Raw genomic sequence first — 13,626 nt, forward strand, 5'->3', positions numbered from 1 at the left:
ATGGCAGCCATTTTCTTCTGCAGGGGGAGAGAAGGAAACCACATCCAAAAAAACAGCTTTCTTTGATCTTGTGTCTTTTCTTGTGATAAATCTGTGTCTGTGATGCCTTTTGTTTTTTGCTTTTGTACTCTTTTTAAAGGGAAAAAAAAATATCAGGAAAAAAAAACCAAAACAAAACGATAAGCCAACCATGAACTCTTGCTGATTTGTCCTTTTTGCTCTTTCTTCTTTTCTTTTTTTGGTATTCTTTTTTTTTTTTTTTTTTTTTTTTTTTTTACGTTTTTGCCAGTAATCTTTTTTGAATTTTCTCTTTTCTCTTTTTCCCCCCTTTTTTTCTTAACCCTAGGTCCGCTCACAAAAAAACATGATGAATCTTCAATGAACAAGCCTCGAGACGAAGGTATTTTTGTTGCATGTTTTTCCTTTTTTCTTGTTTTGAAGTCTTTTTGGGGGATGTTGTTACACATGCAATAGAGAGGAGGAACACACACACACACACACACATGCACACACACATGTCAGACATCTCAGGTGGGGCTCTGGGTATGAGATGCATACCGATGTGTTGGTGTAAGTGTATGTGCTGAGCCTTGCAATTAAAAGAAAGCTGTCTTCTCTATGCAAACCCGTCAGCCTTATATAACCCCGGAGGATCATAAGGCCTGGCTAATGGAACCCAGATACCCTTCATTATAAAGTCATCTGCAGCCAGTTGTGTGCGTTTTTCCAGAGGTCCTTGTCTGGCCCCCTCGAACGAGAGAGAGCGTCCCGGACACCGTCATCGCCATCGCCACCGTGCCCTTGAAAAATGCATTGGCCAACTAACAGCATTGTCACCGCACAACAAAGCACCTATTGAGACCCCGCTTACACAATGAGGTGCATTATTACCGCGCCTCAATCCCCCAGCTCAAGGATGAAATTGCTATTGAGTAAGGACCTACACAAATATTAAGCTAGCCTCATTCCAAGTCAATGATGATAACATCAAATCAAGCAAGTGGGGGGAAAAAAAAAATGGAAAAAAAAAAATAAAACGGGGGACATCCAAGGACGCTTGTGCCCCGCCTCAGAAGATTTGGGCGCAATCGGCAGGACACAGAACTCCCAGCCTGCTGTTAATTTATCTCCTACCTGCAGCACACACACTGAAGAGGGGATTTTATCTGCACTTTCATCCCCCCCTCCCCCCTCCCCACTTGTTCTTTTGGACTTGTTTCTTGGAGAAAAAAGATGACTGATGATATTTTGATACATATTTCTCTTTATGCTATTTTGAGGGGGTTGTGCGAGTGAGTCTTTTTCTTGCTCCGCGATGCTCTTTGATTTGGGGTATTTTTTTTGAAGTCGGGGAGTCGGGAGGAAGTTTGACACGAGAGGATTTTCTTGGTGATCAAACGAGCTGGCACAGACACAACTTTTTGAGCCGCCGCAGTCGGAGCGGACGGGCCCAGTCGACGCGCTTTACCCCCGCCCTCCTCCTTTAAATGCATTGCTTTCATCCCTCATCATGGAGCACAATTAACCTCATTTGAGCGGGAACTGCTAATCTCGTTACGCTAACCCAGCGACATGATCTGGAAATGGAATTCACAGCAGGTATAGGGGGGAAAGACTGCAGTGAGTCAGTGAGCAGAGACCAGAAGGAGACAGTTACAGGTACTAGAAAACAAAGACAGCTTGCCAGAGATCAGCGACTGTCAAAGTGTGGTCCAGGGACCCTCAGGGGCCAAAACAAATTGGAATCATTTATTTTCACTCTAATTCCATCCATAAGTAACACAATGACATAAAATATGACTATTGAAGCAGGATTCTTACGTGATGAAGGACCTGTGGAGACAATCATATGTAGAGATGAATGTTCCCCCTGCAGCCCCATTCACTCCCCTGCAAAGATCCATAATCAGCCAATACAAGGCTCTGATCATCTAATATTCTTCATTTATTTATCTGTACGATCGAAAAAGCTTAACTCATGTCTGTACGTCGTGGTGTGAAATGCTGTTTCAAAGCTCACCCCACGCTCCCTGGATACAACTCTAGTGGAGAAATTCTGATTCACTCCATCTTTAATATTTATTTTTACATCTCCATATTTTAATATATTTTTTCGTATTTATCCAAAGGGAGTCGAAAAAGCGTCTCGCTTATTGTTATTGTACTTGGATGTGTGAGTTATCGCTATGCAGAGTGAGGTTTGTGCGGAAGGTTGTTTTTTCGCGTTCAACCGCTGAAGGAGGGAAGCTTCTCCGTGCTCACCTTAAATTAACCTTCAGGAAGTTCTTACGAGTGCGGTGGAGAGATGAAGCCGCCTGTGCATGAGAAGCGATAGTTTTCCAGCCAGTGTTGATTAATTTGCATGTTATTGTGACAATTAATTGATTAGTCTTTTGCAAAATCTCATGAGTGAATTGAAGTGAAGTCTTTGATTAGCTTCTTTTCGCCGACCGACAGCCCCAAGACTCTTCATTTCCTGTCATAGACGACAAAGAAAAGCAGCGAATACTCATGTTAAAGATTCTGGGAGCCAGAAATTCTTTGACGTGTTGGCTTGAAAAATTACTGGTCAGAACAGTCAGCAATTAATTTGCATTTACGGCATTTAGCGGATGCTTTTGTCCAGTTGCTGTGTCTGAATTCAGGGTCTGCATCCTTTAGAGGCCGCATTTGAAGGCCAATTACGTCAGTACGCAGCGCGAAGACTGTCCCAATCCGATGGCTCCTCCAAATGCAGCCCACAAATGCGGCCGTCTTTTCCCTGTTTTTGGAGGATGCACGGCTACTATCCTTCGTGGCCTCACGTATCCCAAGATTCTTTGCGTGCCCGTGAAAGAAGAAAAAAAAAGAGAAAATGGCGACATCACATTGCATAGATCATCACTTTCACGAGCCTGGGCGGAAGAAATCGTGAGATGAGGGTAAAACGTGGTGACGCAACCAGGAAATGCTTCAAAGGCTAGACTGTCCCATTCAACAACAGCTGACGTGGTTAACAAGGACTCTCTGAAGCACTTGCCTTCAAAGACCGCAGAGGCCGGGTCCTTCGAAGGATGCAGACCCTGAATTGAAACACAGCAAGTAATCAGAATCAGAATCAGAAATCCTTTAATGTCCCGCAGACGGGCCGCAGACGGGGAAATTTGTCTGTCACAGCAGCTTTGGAATATTACAAGAACAAGAGCAATAGTAAAATAGACAATATAAAATAGACAAGATAATTAAAAGTAAACAGAATAGAATCGAAGTATATACATATTTACATGATATAGTACAAGAATTGAAGAATAGAATTTTAAATATGTAATTCATACACTGACGGCGGTGGCTGCCATGCAAGGTGCGGACCAACACATCAGGAGCAGCTTGGGGTTCAGTAACTTGCCCAAGGACGCTTGCAAACCAGAGGAATCGACCCAGTGACCTTCCGATAACAAGACACTGGCTCTATCCCCGGAGCCACAGCCGCTCAACTAAACAATTAATCGACCAATTGTTGCAATTGGCCCATCTATGTCCTACAGTTGAAACAAACAACATTAGCATATTCATAGTTTCTTGATTTTTCAGCGAAAGGGGGAATAATTAGATACAATTTTAAGCATTTAATGAGGCAATGTCAGATGCAAATAATTACCAAAGCAGAGTGGGGTTTTTTTTTTTATACGTCTTAAAGAATGCCTTGAGGTGACCATCTGTAACTGTTAGCTGCTCCTTTGACAGTTAAAACTCCAACTACTATATGAGAACATGAACTGTCTTCATTGGTAGCTATGGGCTTGCTGGTTATTGCTGTAAAGATCAAGTACAGCTGGGTAAAAACATACCGAAACAAACACCACTGTGTGTCAAGCAAGCCATCAACAGAATATTACATTTAACTTACAGGGAAAATAGATACAGGGTTACAAAGACTCTAAAGCAATAGTGGCACTGCTTACTGTACAATGCCTGCACTGTGTAGAAATACAGTAATACAGCACAATGGGCAGTTGTATGCAGTGTGATCTTTTGGTCATATCGTGATTCATACACGAAATCCAAGCTGCTCCCAAGCCCCGAGACGTGCGATCCACCACCCTGAGGCGATGCACCGTTACCTGTCAAAGACCTGCAGGTGGTTTGAAATGTTGCACGAATGAAGACTTCAGCGCGAGAAACCGGATTGCAAGGAATTGTTACAATCACACATTGACCTGGAAAAAGCTCCCCTCAGTTGGCTCCTTGATAGTTTTCTTAAAAAAAACAGAATAGCATCTTAACGCGATGTGTCGTCGTCAACAGCTACCATGTCCAGCTCTTAGCTGACAACAGCAGCGGCCAGCTTCGACTGTTTGGTCCACCATTTTGTCCTCATTCTTTCAGCAGTGCATCAACAGCCTTTTCAAATGTGACATGCTTTGAAGCTGTATATTCTAGGCCACGCACAAACCTATTCAGAAGCAATTCTATTCAAGTCAAAGACTGCATACTGCACACTCAAAATTAGAGGGCCGTCCTCCGCCCGGCCAGATGACTTCATTCAGCTGCAGCGCCACTCGCTCGCTGCTCTGCATCAGGTGTGAGAGCAAAGGCTATTGGGCCGCAGTGCTGCTCAGTGTCGCTGTTCAGAAAGATTGATAGAGCTTACAGCGCAGCTCTGTGCGATTGTGTGTGTGTGTGTGTGTGTGTGCGGAGGAGAGGAGGGGATTACAAACCAGGGCGAGATTGAGCTAAATCAAGAAAGAGACAGCGAGAGTGTGTTTCTGTGCCATCCTGTGTGTCAGCTCTGATCAGAGACAAACCACAGCCACCTGAGCCCCCAAACCTGGAACATATTTCTGCCAGGAAACAATGTCACCTCTCTCCGACACGCTAACACACACACACAGGCACACACACACACTGACACGCAGAGAAATACAAACACGGCTACATAATACAAACACGGACAGGCTTTTAAAAGGAAACGTTCCATCAAAACCCAATTGACAGACGCGGATGAAACACTTTACCGAGGAGCGTTACAATTTACATCACCATGCGTCAAGCTGTGTAGTGCGGGGTGGAACCCTACTGAAAGATGATTTGTAAAGATGTGAAGTCAAAACAATGCGATATGTAGTTATTCACTGCGATGAAGACATGCGTTTTAATATTACTGCATGACTTTACTGCAGGTATTGTTTGCAGTGACATATTACAATACATACTACATTACATGGCCAGTTACTCAACACGCAACACGTGATAGATCATCTGCGTTCCGACTCGCTGGATGTTAAAATCCTGGCGGTACGGCAGCGGATACTTGTGTATCTCTTGTCAGATGGCAGCAGGGTGAGCAGACATTGGATGAGGTGGATATTGTCTTTTGGGCCGGCACACGTATTGAAAAAATGTATAGAACTAGAAGAGAACACGCTGGGGTTTTACAAGCAGGCGGCCCTTCAACATGTGAGAATTCACTGACCATTCAGCAGATTTCTTAACCTTGGTGACTGCCCACCATTCTCAAGATGTCCTGACCTCTCCTGCGTGGTTCAACAGCCTCCGACTCTTCAACCGCTAACCGCCTCCACACACCTCAAGCCCCGGAGCTAAGCTGTCCTAGTCTGTAACTGAACACACGGAGGGGCCAAACTAATATCAATGCTCTGTCGAGACATTGAACAAGCAAAGTTGTGCAATATTATGGGGATTAGTAACTGTAATTTGTAATCCCTCAACCTATTGGTTACTGAAAAACGTGATAATGAGTATCTTTGTAGGATAATAAATGGATTTAAATTTTCATTCTTATTTCCAAACAATATTTAAGATTCTGTCAAAAAAAAAATAATCAAAATTGCATATATAGCCACACAATGAGGGGATTAGATCCGACGTCTTCTGTCGTCTTCAGCTCTCCACTGCTTCATTACTGTTATTCTGGAATGAGGAAATGGGGAGATTGATTCAGAAAGCTGGTATTTGAGAGGCAAACATCAAGCAGTACCTCATTAGATTCTGGTGATCTGCAGTCTCTGTAGACTCCTCATGCGCTAGGTCCCTAAAAATGAAGGACCCCCACGATGACATTCACAATTCCCGCGGTCACTTGGTGTCTTAAACTAAAAATGAAAAGGAAATAAAGGAGCACAAAAGACAGAGGTTGAATAAAAATAGATCATGTCACTGCTCTTTCGCAGTGATGGCTACTTTTAATATCGTAAAGATTATTTCTTTCATTACCCTGTCCGATACCTGATTGAAGTGTTTATCCTCCTTTCAAGCCAAGAAGTCGCTAATTCGTCAGACGCGACGCTTGCAAATGAAGTGATTGATCGAAGCAGGCTTTGGCTTTTTCCAATAATGCAGTCAATTTTCCTCATGACTAGAGATGATAAGAATATGAACCATCCAACTGGGTATTTAATTACAGTATAATATTGGGTATCATTAATCAAACAAAGCAGTGAAAGGTTCAGATTTACCTTCAGTGATTACGTTAGCCAGTGCCGTGTATCTGATAATAAAGTACTAATTCTGTTAAATTCCCAGACTGCAGAGGCTACAGAGAATCAATTGATTTTTTAAATTATTTTTTTTGCTGTGCTGCTAATGCATGCTGCACACATAGACTGAGTTAGTCGGGTTTGTAGTTTACTGTATGATACAAATAATAATACTTAAGATGATTTGATCTGTTTCTATAAAAAGAAAAAAAAAATGGCGCAACTTTTGAGGTTTGTTTACGTTACTGCAAGCCCGTATTTTAGGCTTTAGGCTATTATCAGTGGAAATACAATCAAACGCTTTTATTATTCAAATTAAATTCTTCACTCGCGAATAAGAATGCACGTCAAATTCATGTAGTCTACAGAGGTAGACAGCTTGAATCAAAGCTGTACTTATTCTGCCAGCGGGTTGCAATGAATCGGCGCTGAAGAAAAGCATTGTTTGCTGATCTCAAGCTGGATCATTACGGCGTTTCCTAACTGCACGCTAGCATCCGATGCGACAAAGTGTCACGCAGAATCTGTGAGATCTGCATTCTGTTACGGCGTGTAAACAAACCGCGTACCTATCCTCTGTGCACCCCTTAATAGACGGATGAATTTGCAAGGATAGCCTTCCAGTCTCCCAGTGTTTGTGCTTTTTAAACAGAAAATGCACATTTTCACACTGTGACATTTATGTGTTTCTCTGTCGGAAATGACAAATTACAAAATAGCCATCAGCAAGTTTGCGCCGACAGAAATGCTCAGCTCCCTAATGATCTCTCGAGCCAGCTTTAGGTGTTTGCGGTAAAAGGAGACGGTAGACAGACAGCAGACTGGAGTGTCGTCGCGACTGAAAATCAGTCGCTTGTCGAGTGCAGATGATGAAAAGTGCATCAGCATCGCATAGATGATGACTGAAGAGAGGCAGTCTCTCCTCACCCTTTATGGAAACCCAAGCAATACTCGCAGCATATCAAAATAATATGGGACATTTGAGATTTTCCCTCACAGTGGATAGTGCAGATAACTCCAAATCTTGACCTATATCAGCTACATATTGTTACATAAGTAGCCAGTCATTTTTAGTTAAAGGGGCAGTCTTTCATAACTTAACAAGTCAACCGTACTCTGTCAATGATGAACTTTGTCAAAAGTGAAAAAAAGAACAAGGAAGGCTCAAAATGGTGCACTTGCAGTCGGTAAAGACACAGTGTTAGAGACCTGCTGTATACACTACTAATGTTAAGTATCATTCTGTTAGTGTTTTTTAGTGCTGTACATTTGTATCGCTTCTCTTTCTGGCAAATTTCTGCAAAAATGGTTGAGCTTAAAATCCGAAGTGCTCCGACTTTGTATCCTTACATGCTAGTTTTGATGTCCGCACAGCAAAGTAGACGGTGTTTAAGCTCAAATTAGTTCATTGCGGCGGAATGCAGACTGCCTAACAGAATAAAGTATTAGCCGAGAGAGAATGTGTGTGCAGCGTTGGCAGCAAAAGCCCTCAGCGTTAATGTTACACAACAGTGTTATATGCAGAAGGAAAAGAAAGGGAGAAAAAAAAAAAAAAGCGATTAGAATAAAAGTCTCGACACTCACACCATCTGGCATGATACTATGATATGGTATGATATGCTTTCCTGAATACCGCTGTACCCGCAAGCGCTAATGACTCAAATCATTATACATAAATTAAGCAACAATGGCCAGGCGTCAGTGTTTACAGCCCAGTAGAGAGCACAGTCAGCATTCACTCTCATGTTTCTTTTAATAAAGAAATGATTCAGCTCATCCTGGATAGTGTAAACAGCATATTCTGGGTAAAGAATCCGAAACTCCACGGCAGGCAGGCTCTTGAATTAATACAGACCAAGCACTGAACGCTTGTTAAACTTTATCTGTAAAACTTACTGTCCCTGCTGACCACTGTATTCTCCAAGCAAAACAATGGCTCTGTATCAAGCAGGCTTTTGATTAACTGCCTGTAACTCTGGCTCGGCGAAAAAGTGCCTCTGCACCGGCTGAGATGACTGAGCACGCTTTACTGAATCAGCTTTTTAATTAGTGCCTTTTAATTGAACGCGCGGCGTTCTGGCTGAAAACGGCCGCGGACGCTGAGCGCGGCGCTCCCGGGAAGACGGCACATTCGCGGCCGCCGGAGGTTATTCTGCAGCGGCTGACGTTTGAACGGGAGAGAGACGCGGAGTGACTGAGAGGGACATTAGTCGGAGTGATGGCATCGGCGGAGGAAGTGACGTCTCGATGCTCCGTGTCTGTCGATGGCGAGCTAGATGAAAGACGTGAGCGAGCTGGAGTGGCTCTATCACAGGCACTTCAGCGAGAGACAGTTCCGGATGCACTCGCCTGGATGGCAAGATGGTGGATGGTGTGGAGGAATAAGAGGAGTTTGTCTGGAGCTTTGTTCTCCACTCTGTTGAGACTGCAACAACGTATTTTTCTCAGTTTCTCCTCTTTTTTTTAGCCTGTTACACCCCCACCCCTCCCCACTCCTTCTCCTCCTCCTCCTCCTCCACCTCTCTCTGCCTGTCTGTATTATGTGGTGTTTCCACTGTGGTTATAACTCTGCTAACAGATGCTGGCCTCTAGGCAATGCAGCATCTCTCCGTATCGCTTTCTCTCCGCTCGCGCTGTCAGACGTACAACATTCGCTCTGAAACACTTCCCCTCTATCACGGCGCGTGCTCGCGATCCCTCGTTTTTTTTTGTTTTTTTTTTCGGAAAACAGCGCCATGCGAGGACGGAGACTTGGCACGTTTCATCTTTTTCACATGATTAGGAGCACCCAGGGAGATGCTCTCCCGCTAAATCGCTCCATTTCCTGTAGGCTTTTCACCGCGGACACAGAGTAATATTCAATGTACTGTACAATGCACACTCGAACGGCCAAATCTCCAAATTGGGAAATACAAAAGGACAAGGAGGCCGCGAGCAATCAGCGATGAGAAATGTGGGGGCCGGCGTCCATTCTATTATTTATTTCGCCATTCCTACATTCTTCTGCGCTGAGTACAAATTACTTTGTAAGAGGATTTTTTTTTTTTTTTTTTTTTTAATGGAACGAGGTGGCACGGGGACAAGATTGAGTAGCATGTGGAAGAATGATGACAGGAGAATGGAGCAGAGAGAGGAGGAACAGAGCGGAATCGAACAGCTCGCTGTGTGCAGATGCTAAATAAAACAACAAAACAGGACAACCGCACACACAGACACACACACGAGCGGGACAAAGGATAAAGTAGCACAGCACGGCACAAAAGAGGCCAGCGCAAGACTGAGGCAGAATCTTCTACAGGAAAAGATCAACAGCACTGTCAAAGCAACTTTATTTTAACATTACTACAGAGGCTCAATCTCTTGTCTCTTTCCATCGGCGCGCCTCTCGCCGGGCCTGTCGAGTTGTTTGCTGCCGGAGCTCGCTGCCTCCCCATTACCTCGATGCTCGGCCCACGTCGTGTCAAGGTTGTGTCAATATCATGTTGAATACACCTACTCAATCGCGCGCTGGCATGTAGCGTTTCACTGAGCTTGAAGCCCTTTGACGAGACAAAGGACGTGGAGAGGAGTGAACGGAGGGAGGCCGAGGGAAAGATGGAGATGAAAAGGAAGGGAAGGTGCTGGGAGATCGGAGATGGGAAGACAGAGACGAGAGGGATCAGAGAGCTAGTTGGCGCGGCGTCGCCTGTCAGCTAGCTTAGCGCTTTGGGAAAAATTTTTTTTTTTTTTTTGTGCCGCACTTGGCCGGGTTTATTGCCATGTGTAACGGCTATAAGGGGCTGAGGGAAGCAGCGGTGAATGCTGGCCCCAGATCCTCTCCCAGTCCTGGAACTCGGTGAATAGGCTGATGCCGGCTCGGAGCTAGCCAAGTGCTATTATGGGTCTATTTAATCCGAATCAATAAACCTTTAAAGTGCTCACTGAAACAAATGAAGATTGGAATTGTCAAATTGTATTGCTGTGAAGACCCTCCCCCCTCCCCCCTTCCCCAGCAGGCACAATTGCGATCAGTAATATTAGCGAAGTATTACAGAATGATGCCTTGGGTGAAGGCTTTGATGATGTTCCCTCTAATTCAGTGCTTTAGCAGGAACAGCTCTGCTGCGGTCCACTTGGAGGATAGGTGATTAATCCATGACATTTGGCCATAATCCCTGCACTAGGGATACGGCGACGAACACTGTAGGGCGAATATTCGCCCTGTTAGCGAGGGGTAGCAGGACGGATGAAGAGGTGGTGGTACAGTGTTTGATGGCGGGTGGCTTTAAAGGCAGGATGCAGCTGTGGACACACGGCCCGGCTTCTTTAATCACCTCTTAGTAGTCACCCTCTTTCATCCCTCGCTGCCATCTCAAAACTTGAAGGGACGAAGTTCCACAGTTTCCCCACCGCAGCGCAGGGCTGGAAATTACTCCAAGGTTTGGCACATGACGAAAGAGATCTGCTAATAAGAGCGTGCGGCTTTTATTTGAAGGTTTTATTCTAAAAGGCAGTGCACCTGTAATTCCAGAGGAACACAGCACAGTGTGAATGAAAACACCCTGGTCCCTGAATTGAATACGTTTTGATCAGTTTATCAAATCTATATATGCCTCCACCGCAGGCTCCTCGTGTGCTCATTGACCATGTGCTTCCACTCAGAGTTTCAGGCTCGGCAACATGTGTATCATCCAGTGGGAATCGTGAGGTGACTTTATGTAAATCCTCATTGTACCAGCTGTTCCTGTTGAGGGCATCAACACGTGGATTTCTGTACCTGCAGAACTCGAGCCGGATCCTGACTGGGATGAATTTGATTTCAACTTGTTTAAAAGACGCATCTAGAGACAGGCGTTGCAAATTAGCCCAACCTATAATTGCCGCGGTGTGTGGCATCAGTTAACGCGTCATACTTTTCCCTATACAAATAAACATTCAATTGGATTCAATACATTTCAAAATATTGTTTTACGCCATACATATTGTACACATTGTTAAAGTTTGCTTCTGCTCTGCATTACCTCTGATTTGTGTTCAGTGGTTTTATTTTAGAAAATAGTGAACTGCAGCACCGGCTGCCTGCTTTTTTAAATTGATATTTGCCGCTCTGCCTCCTAGAAATGGCTTTTCTGTTCTTCTAATTTGTAGCATATCTTTAGAGAGAAACGCAGTGTTGACTGGATTATGTTATATATATATATTTTTTTTATCAGCACATTGACTATACATTTAGAATGAAAGTGTCTGCCTAGTTTCTTACTCACTCATATGTGAACCATTCACATGATGTCTGTGTGGTAGTAGTAGCAGAAAGAGCACTTCCGTCACGCAGAAAAAAAAAAAAAAAAATTAATCAAGCAGCAATTACATTTCCTTGAAAGTATGAAATAATTAGTCATATTTAAACTTCAAGGGGAGAGTGTTAATATTTGATGATGTCTGGATGCCTCAATTATGTAAATGAATTAGTCTTTAACTGCGATCTGTGATTCTGGTGGCTACTAAAGAGTAAGTAAACAGTGTAGAAAATAATTCTATATGATGTCATCAAAGTAAAGCAATTACACACATTTCTTGGACCTATGAAATCAGCAGTAGCAGCTGAAATGAGTGCATGAATGGTAAATTAATCAACACTAATGAACGGGTAGAAAAATAACACACATTTCAAACATGCTCGATGCCTTACTTGGCGTTTAGAAGTGACGTAGTGGACTGATTTTTTCACACAGACTATATAAAAATAGTTGAGCTGGTAGGAATATTCTTGGCAGGTATGTTTATTTACCAGGCACGAGGAGAAAAAAAAGTTAATTTTGGACTCTGGATCATCACAGGCAAGCGGGACTACAGGTGGAAAACGTCCATCAGTCGTATTCCAAGTTGAATTTCAACCTCCAAGATGGTGACGTTTGCCAGCAGCCATTTTAGCTCACTTGCATGGATACAGGGGGAAATGTGGGCGTGGCGGGTCTAAGTTGCAGAAACCAATCGGAGCTGAAGGTCTGACAGCTTTGTAGCAGGAGCGGAATTTGCAACCCCGCCATCAGATTAACTGTCAGGACAGGCAAGACGAGATAAATGGCTGCTGATAATCCATATCCCCCCCCTGGGGTGACATGGAGCACAAACGGAAAAGAAATGTTTGATTACAGAGGAACGCCTTCATGCCACGTTCCCCATCTACACTTACACACACACCCCGTGGAGAAATGAAGCCGGGCTCTTGGCAGCGATGTGTACGGCAGATCCGAGCGATCACAGCTCAAGCTGCAGGCCTGCTGAGGGGAACGCTCGTCTCGTACTGCAGCGTGCAGTGTTACACGTCGAGCCGAGATGCTTTGTCCAGTTACAAAACTTCCGCTCACTTTGACTTGCCGCTGCTTTTCTCAGGGCGCGTTGTCTCTTTTCTCGCTTTGTGTTTGCGTGTTTCCACCTGGCCTGTATTGTGTCTGTCGTAGCAGCATTCCAATTAAGGAAGTATTGTTATATATGAGATGGAGAGCGGTGGGTAGTGGCAGAGCTGCCAGCATCACTTAATGGGAACGCTGGTGTCTGAATGGAGACGACAGCGGAGACGTTCTACAACCAATTTATTGTTTCCCTGCTCCTCCTTCTGGAAATCACACACTCACAAATAGAAAAGAAGACATTACATCCGCAAGGTAATATACTCTACAGCTCCATATACCAAACTGTGTCCCACCTTCCTACTGTGTGGTCTTCTGTGATTTAAGAAAAAGAAAAGGTGCTTAAACACTTAAGCAGTAACTGAACATGAGCAATCAATCCAACAAACTAAGGTACAGCCATGACAATTTGCAGAACACTGAATTTAGTTTACTCTTTGTGTTGATCATTGTATCCGGAATAGTTAAGTTTATAGTTTTTGCATTTTTCAAAAAGTCAAACTGTCAATGTCAATCCTTTTAGATGTAGTTACGTCACATATGACAAAAGTAACATGCACTAAAAGTCCCCCCGACAGTAGAAACAGTAGTATTTCCTTAGAAAAGCTACATGAAAACCACGCTGGTTGTCACTGCGGCTCTAAACACAATCCAGCACATTCATTCGAAAGACGCGTGCACTCCCCTGAAACGTTCAAGGTGACCAATCCAAAAGGTAACTCACAATTTTACACATTTGAGTGTGTTTACAGGTTTACAGA

The 13,626-nt window shown here is 43.9% G+C and overlaps 1 protein-coding gene across 4 annotated transcripts in view; it reads left to right on the forward strand.

Moving 5' to 3' along the window:
• nlgn2a (neuroligin 2a) overlaps positions 1-13,626 on the forward strand; it is a 188,036-nt gene that overhangs the window by 96,657 nt on the left and 77,753 nt on the right. For 3 of the 4 annotated variants that reach the window (XR_005077265.1, XM_037111608.1, XM_037111609.1), the window contains one exon: positions 347-400. The exons of the other annotated variant lie outside the window; for it this stretch is intronic. Coding sequence is in view for 2 of the 3 variants with exons in the window: in XM_037111608.1 (XP_036967503.1) it covers positions 347-400 (54 nt within the window). In the remaining variant the exon portion in view is untranslated. The remainder of the gene's footprint in view (positions 1-346; positions 401-13,626) is intronic. 4 annotated transcript variants of the gene reach the window in all.

Source organism: Acanthopagrus latus, chromosome 10 (genome assembly GCF_904848185.1).
Source record: "Acanthopagrus latus isolate v.2019 chromosome 10, fAcaLat1.1, whole genome shotgun sequence".
Taxonomy (NCBI): domain Eukaryota; kingdom Metazoa; phylum Chordata; class Actinopteri; order Spariformes; family Sparidae; genus Acanthopagrus; species Acanthopagrus latus.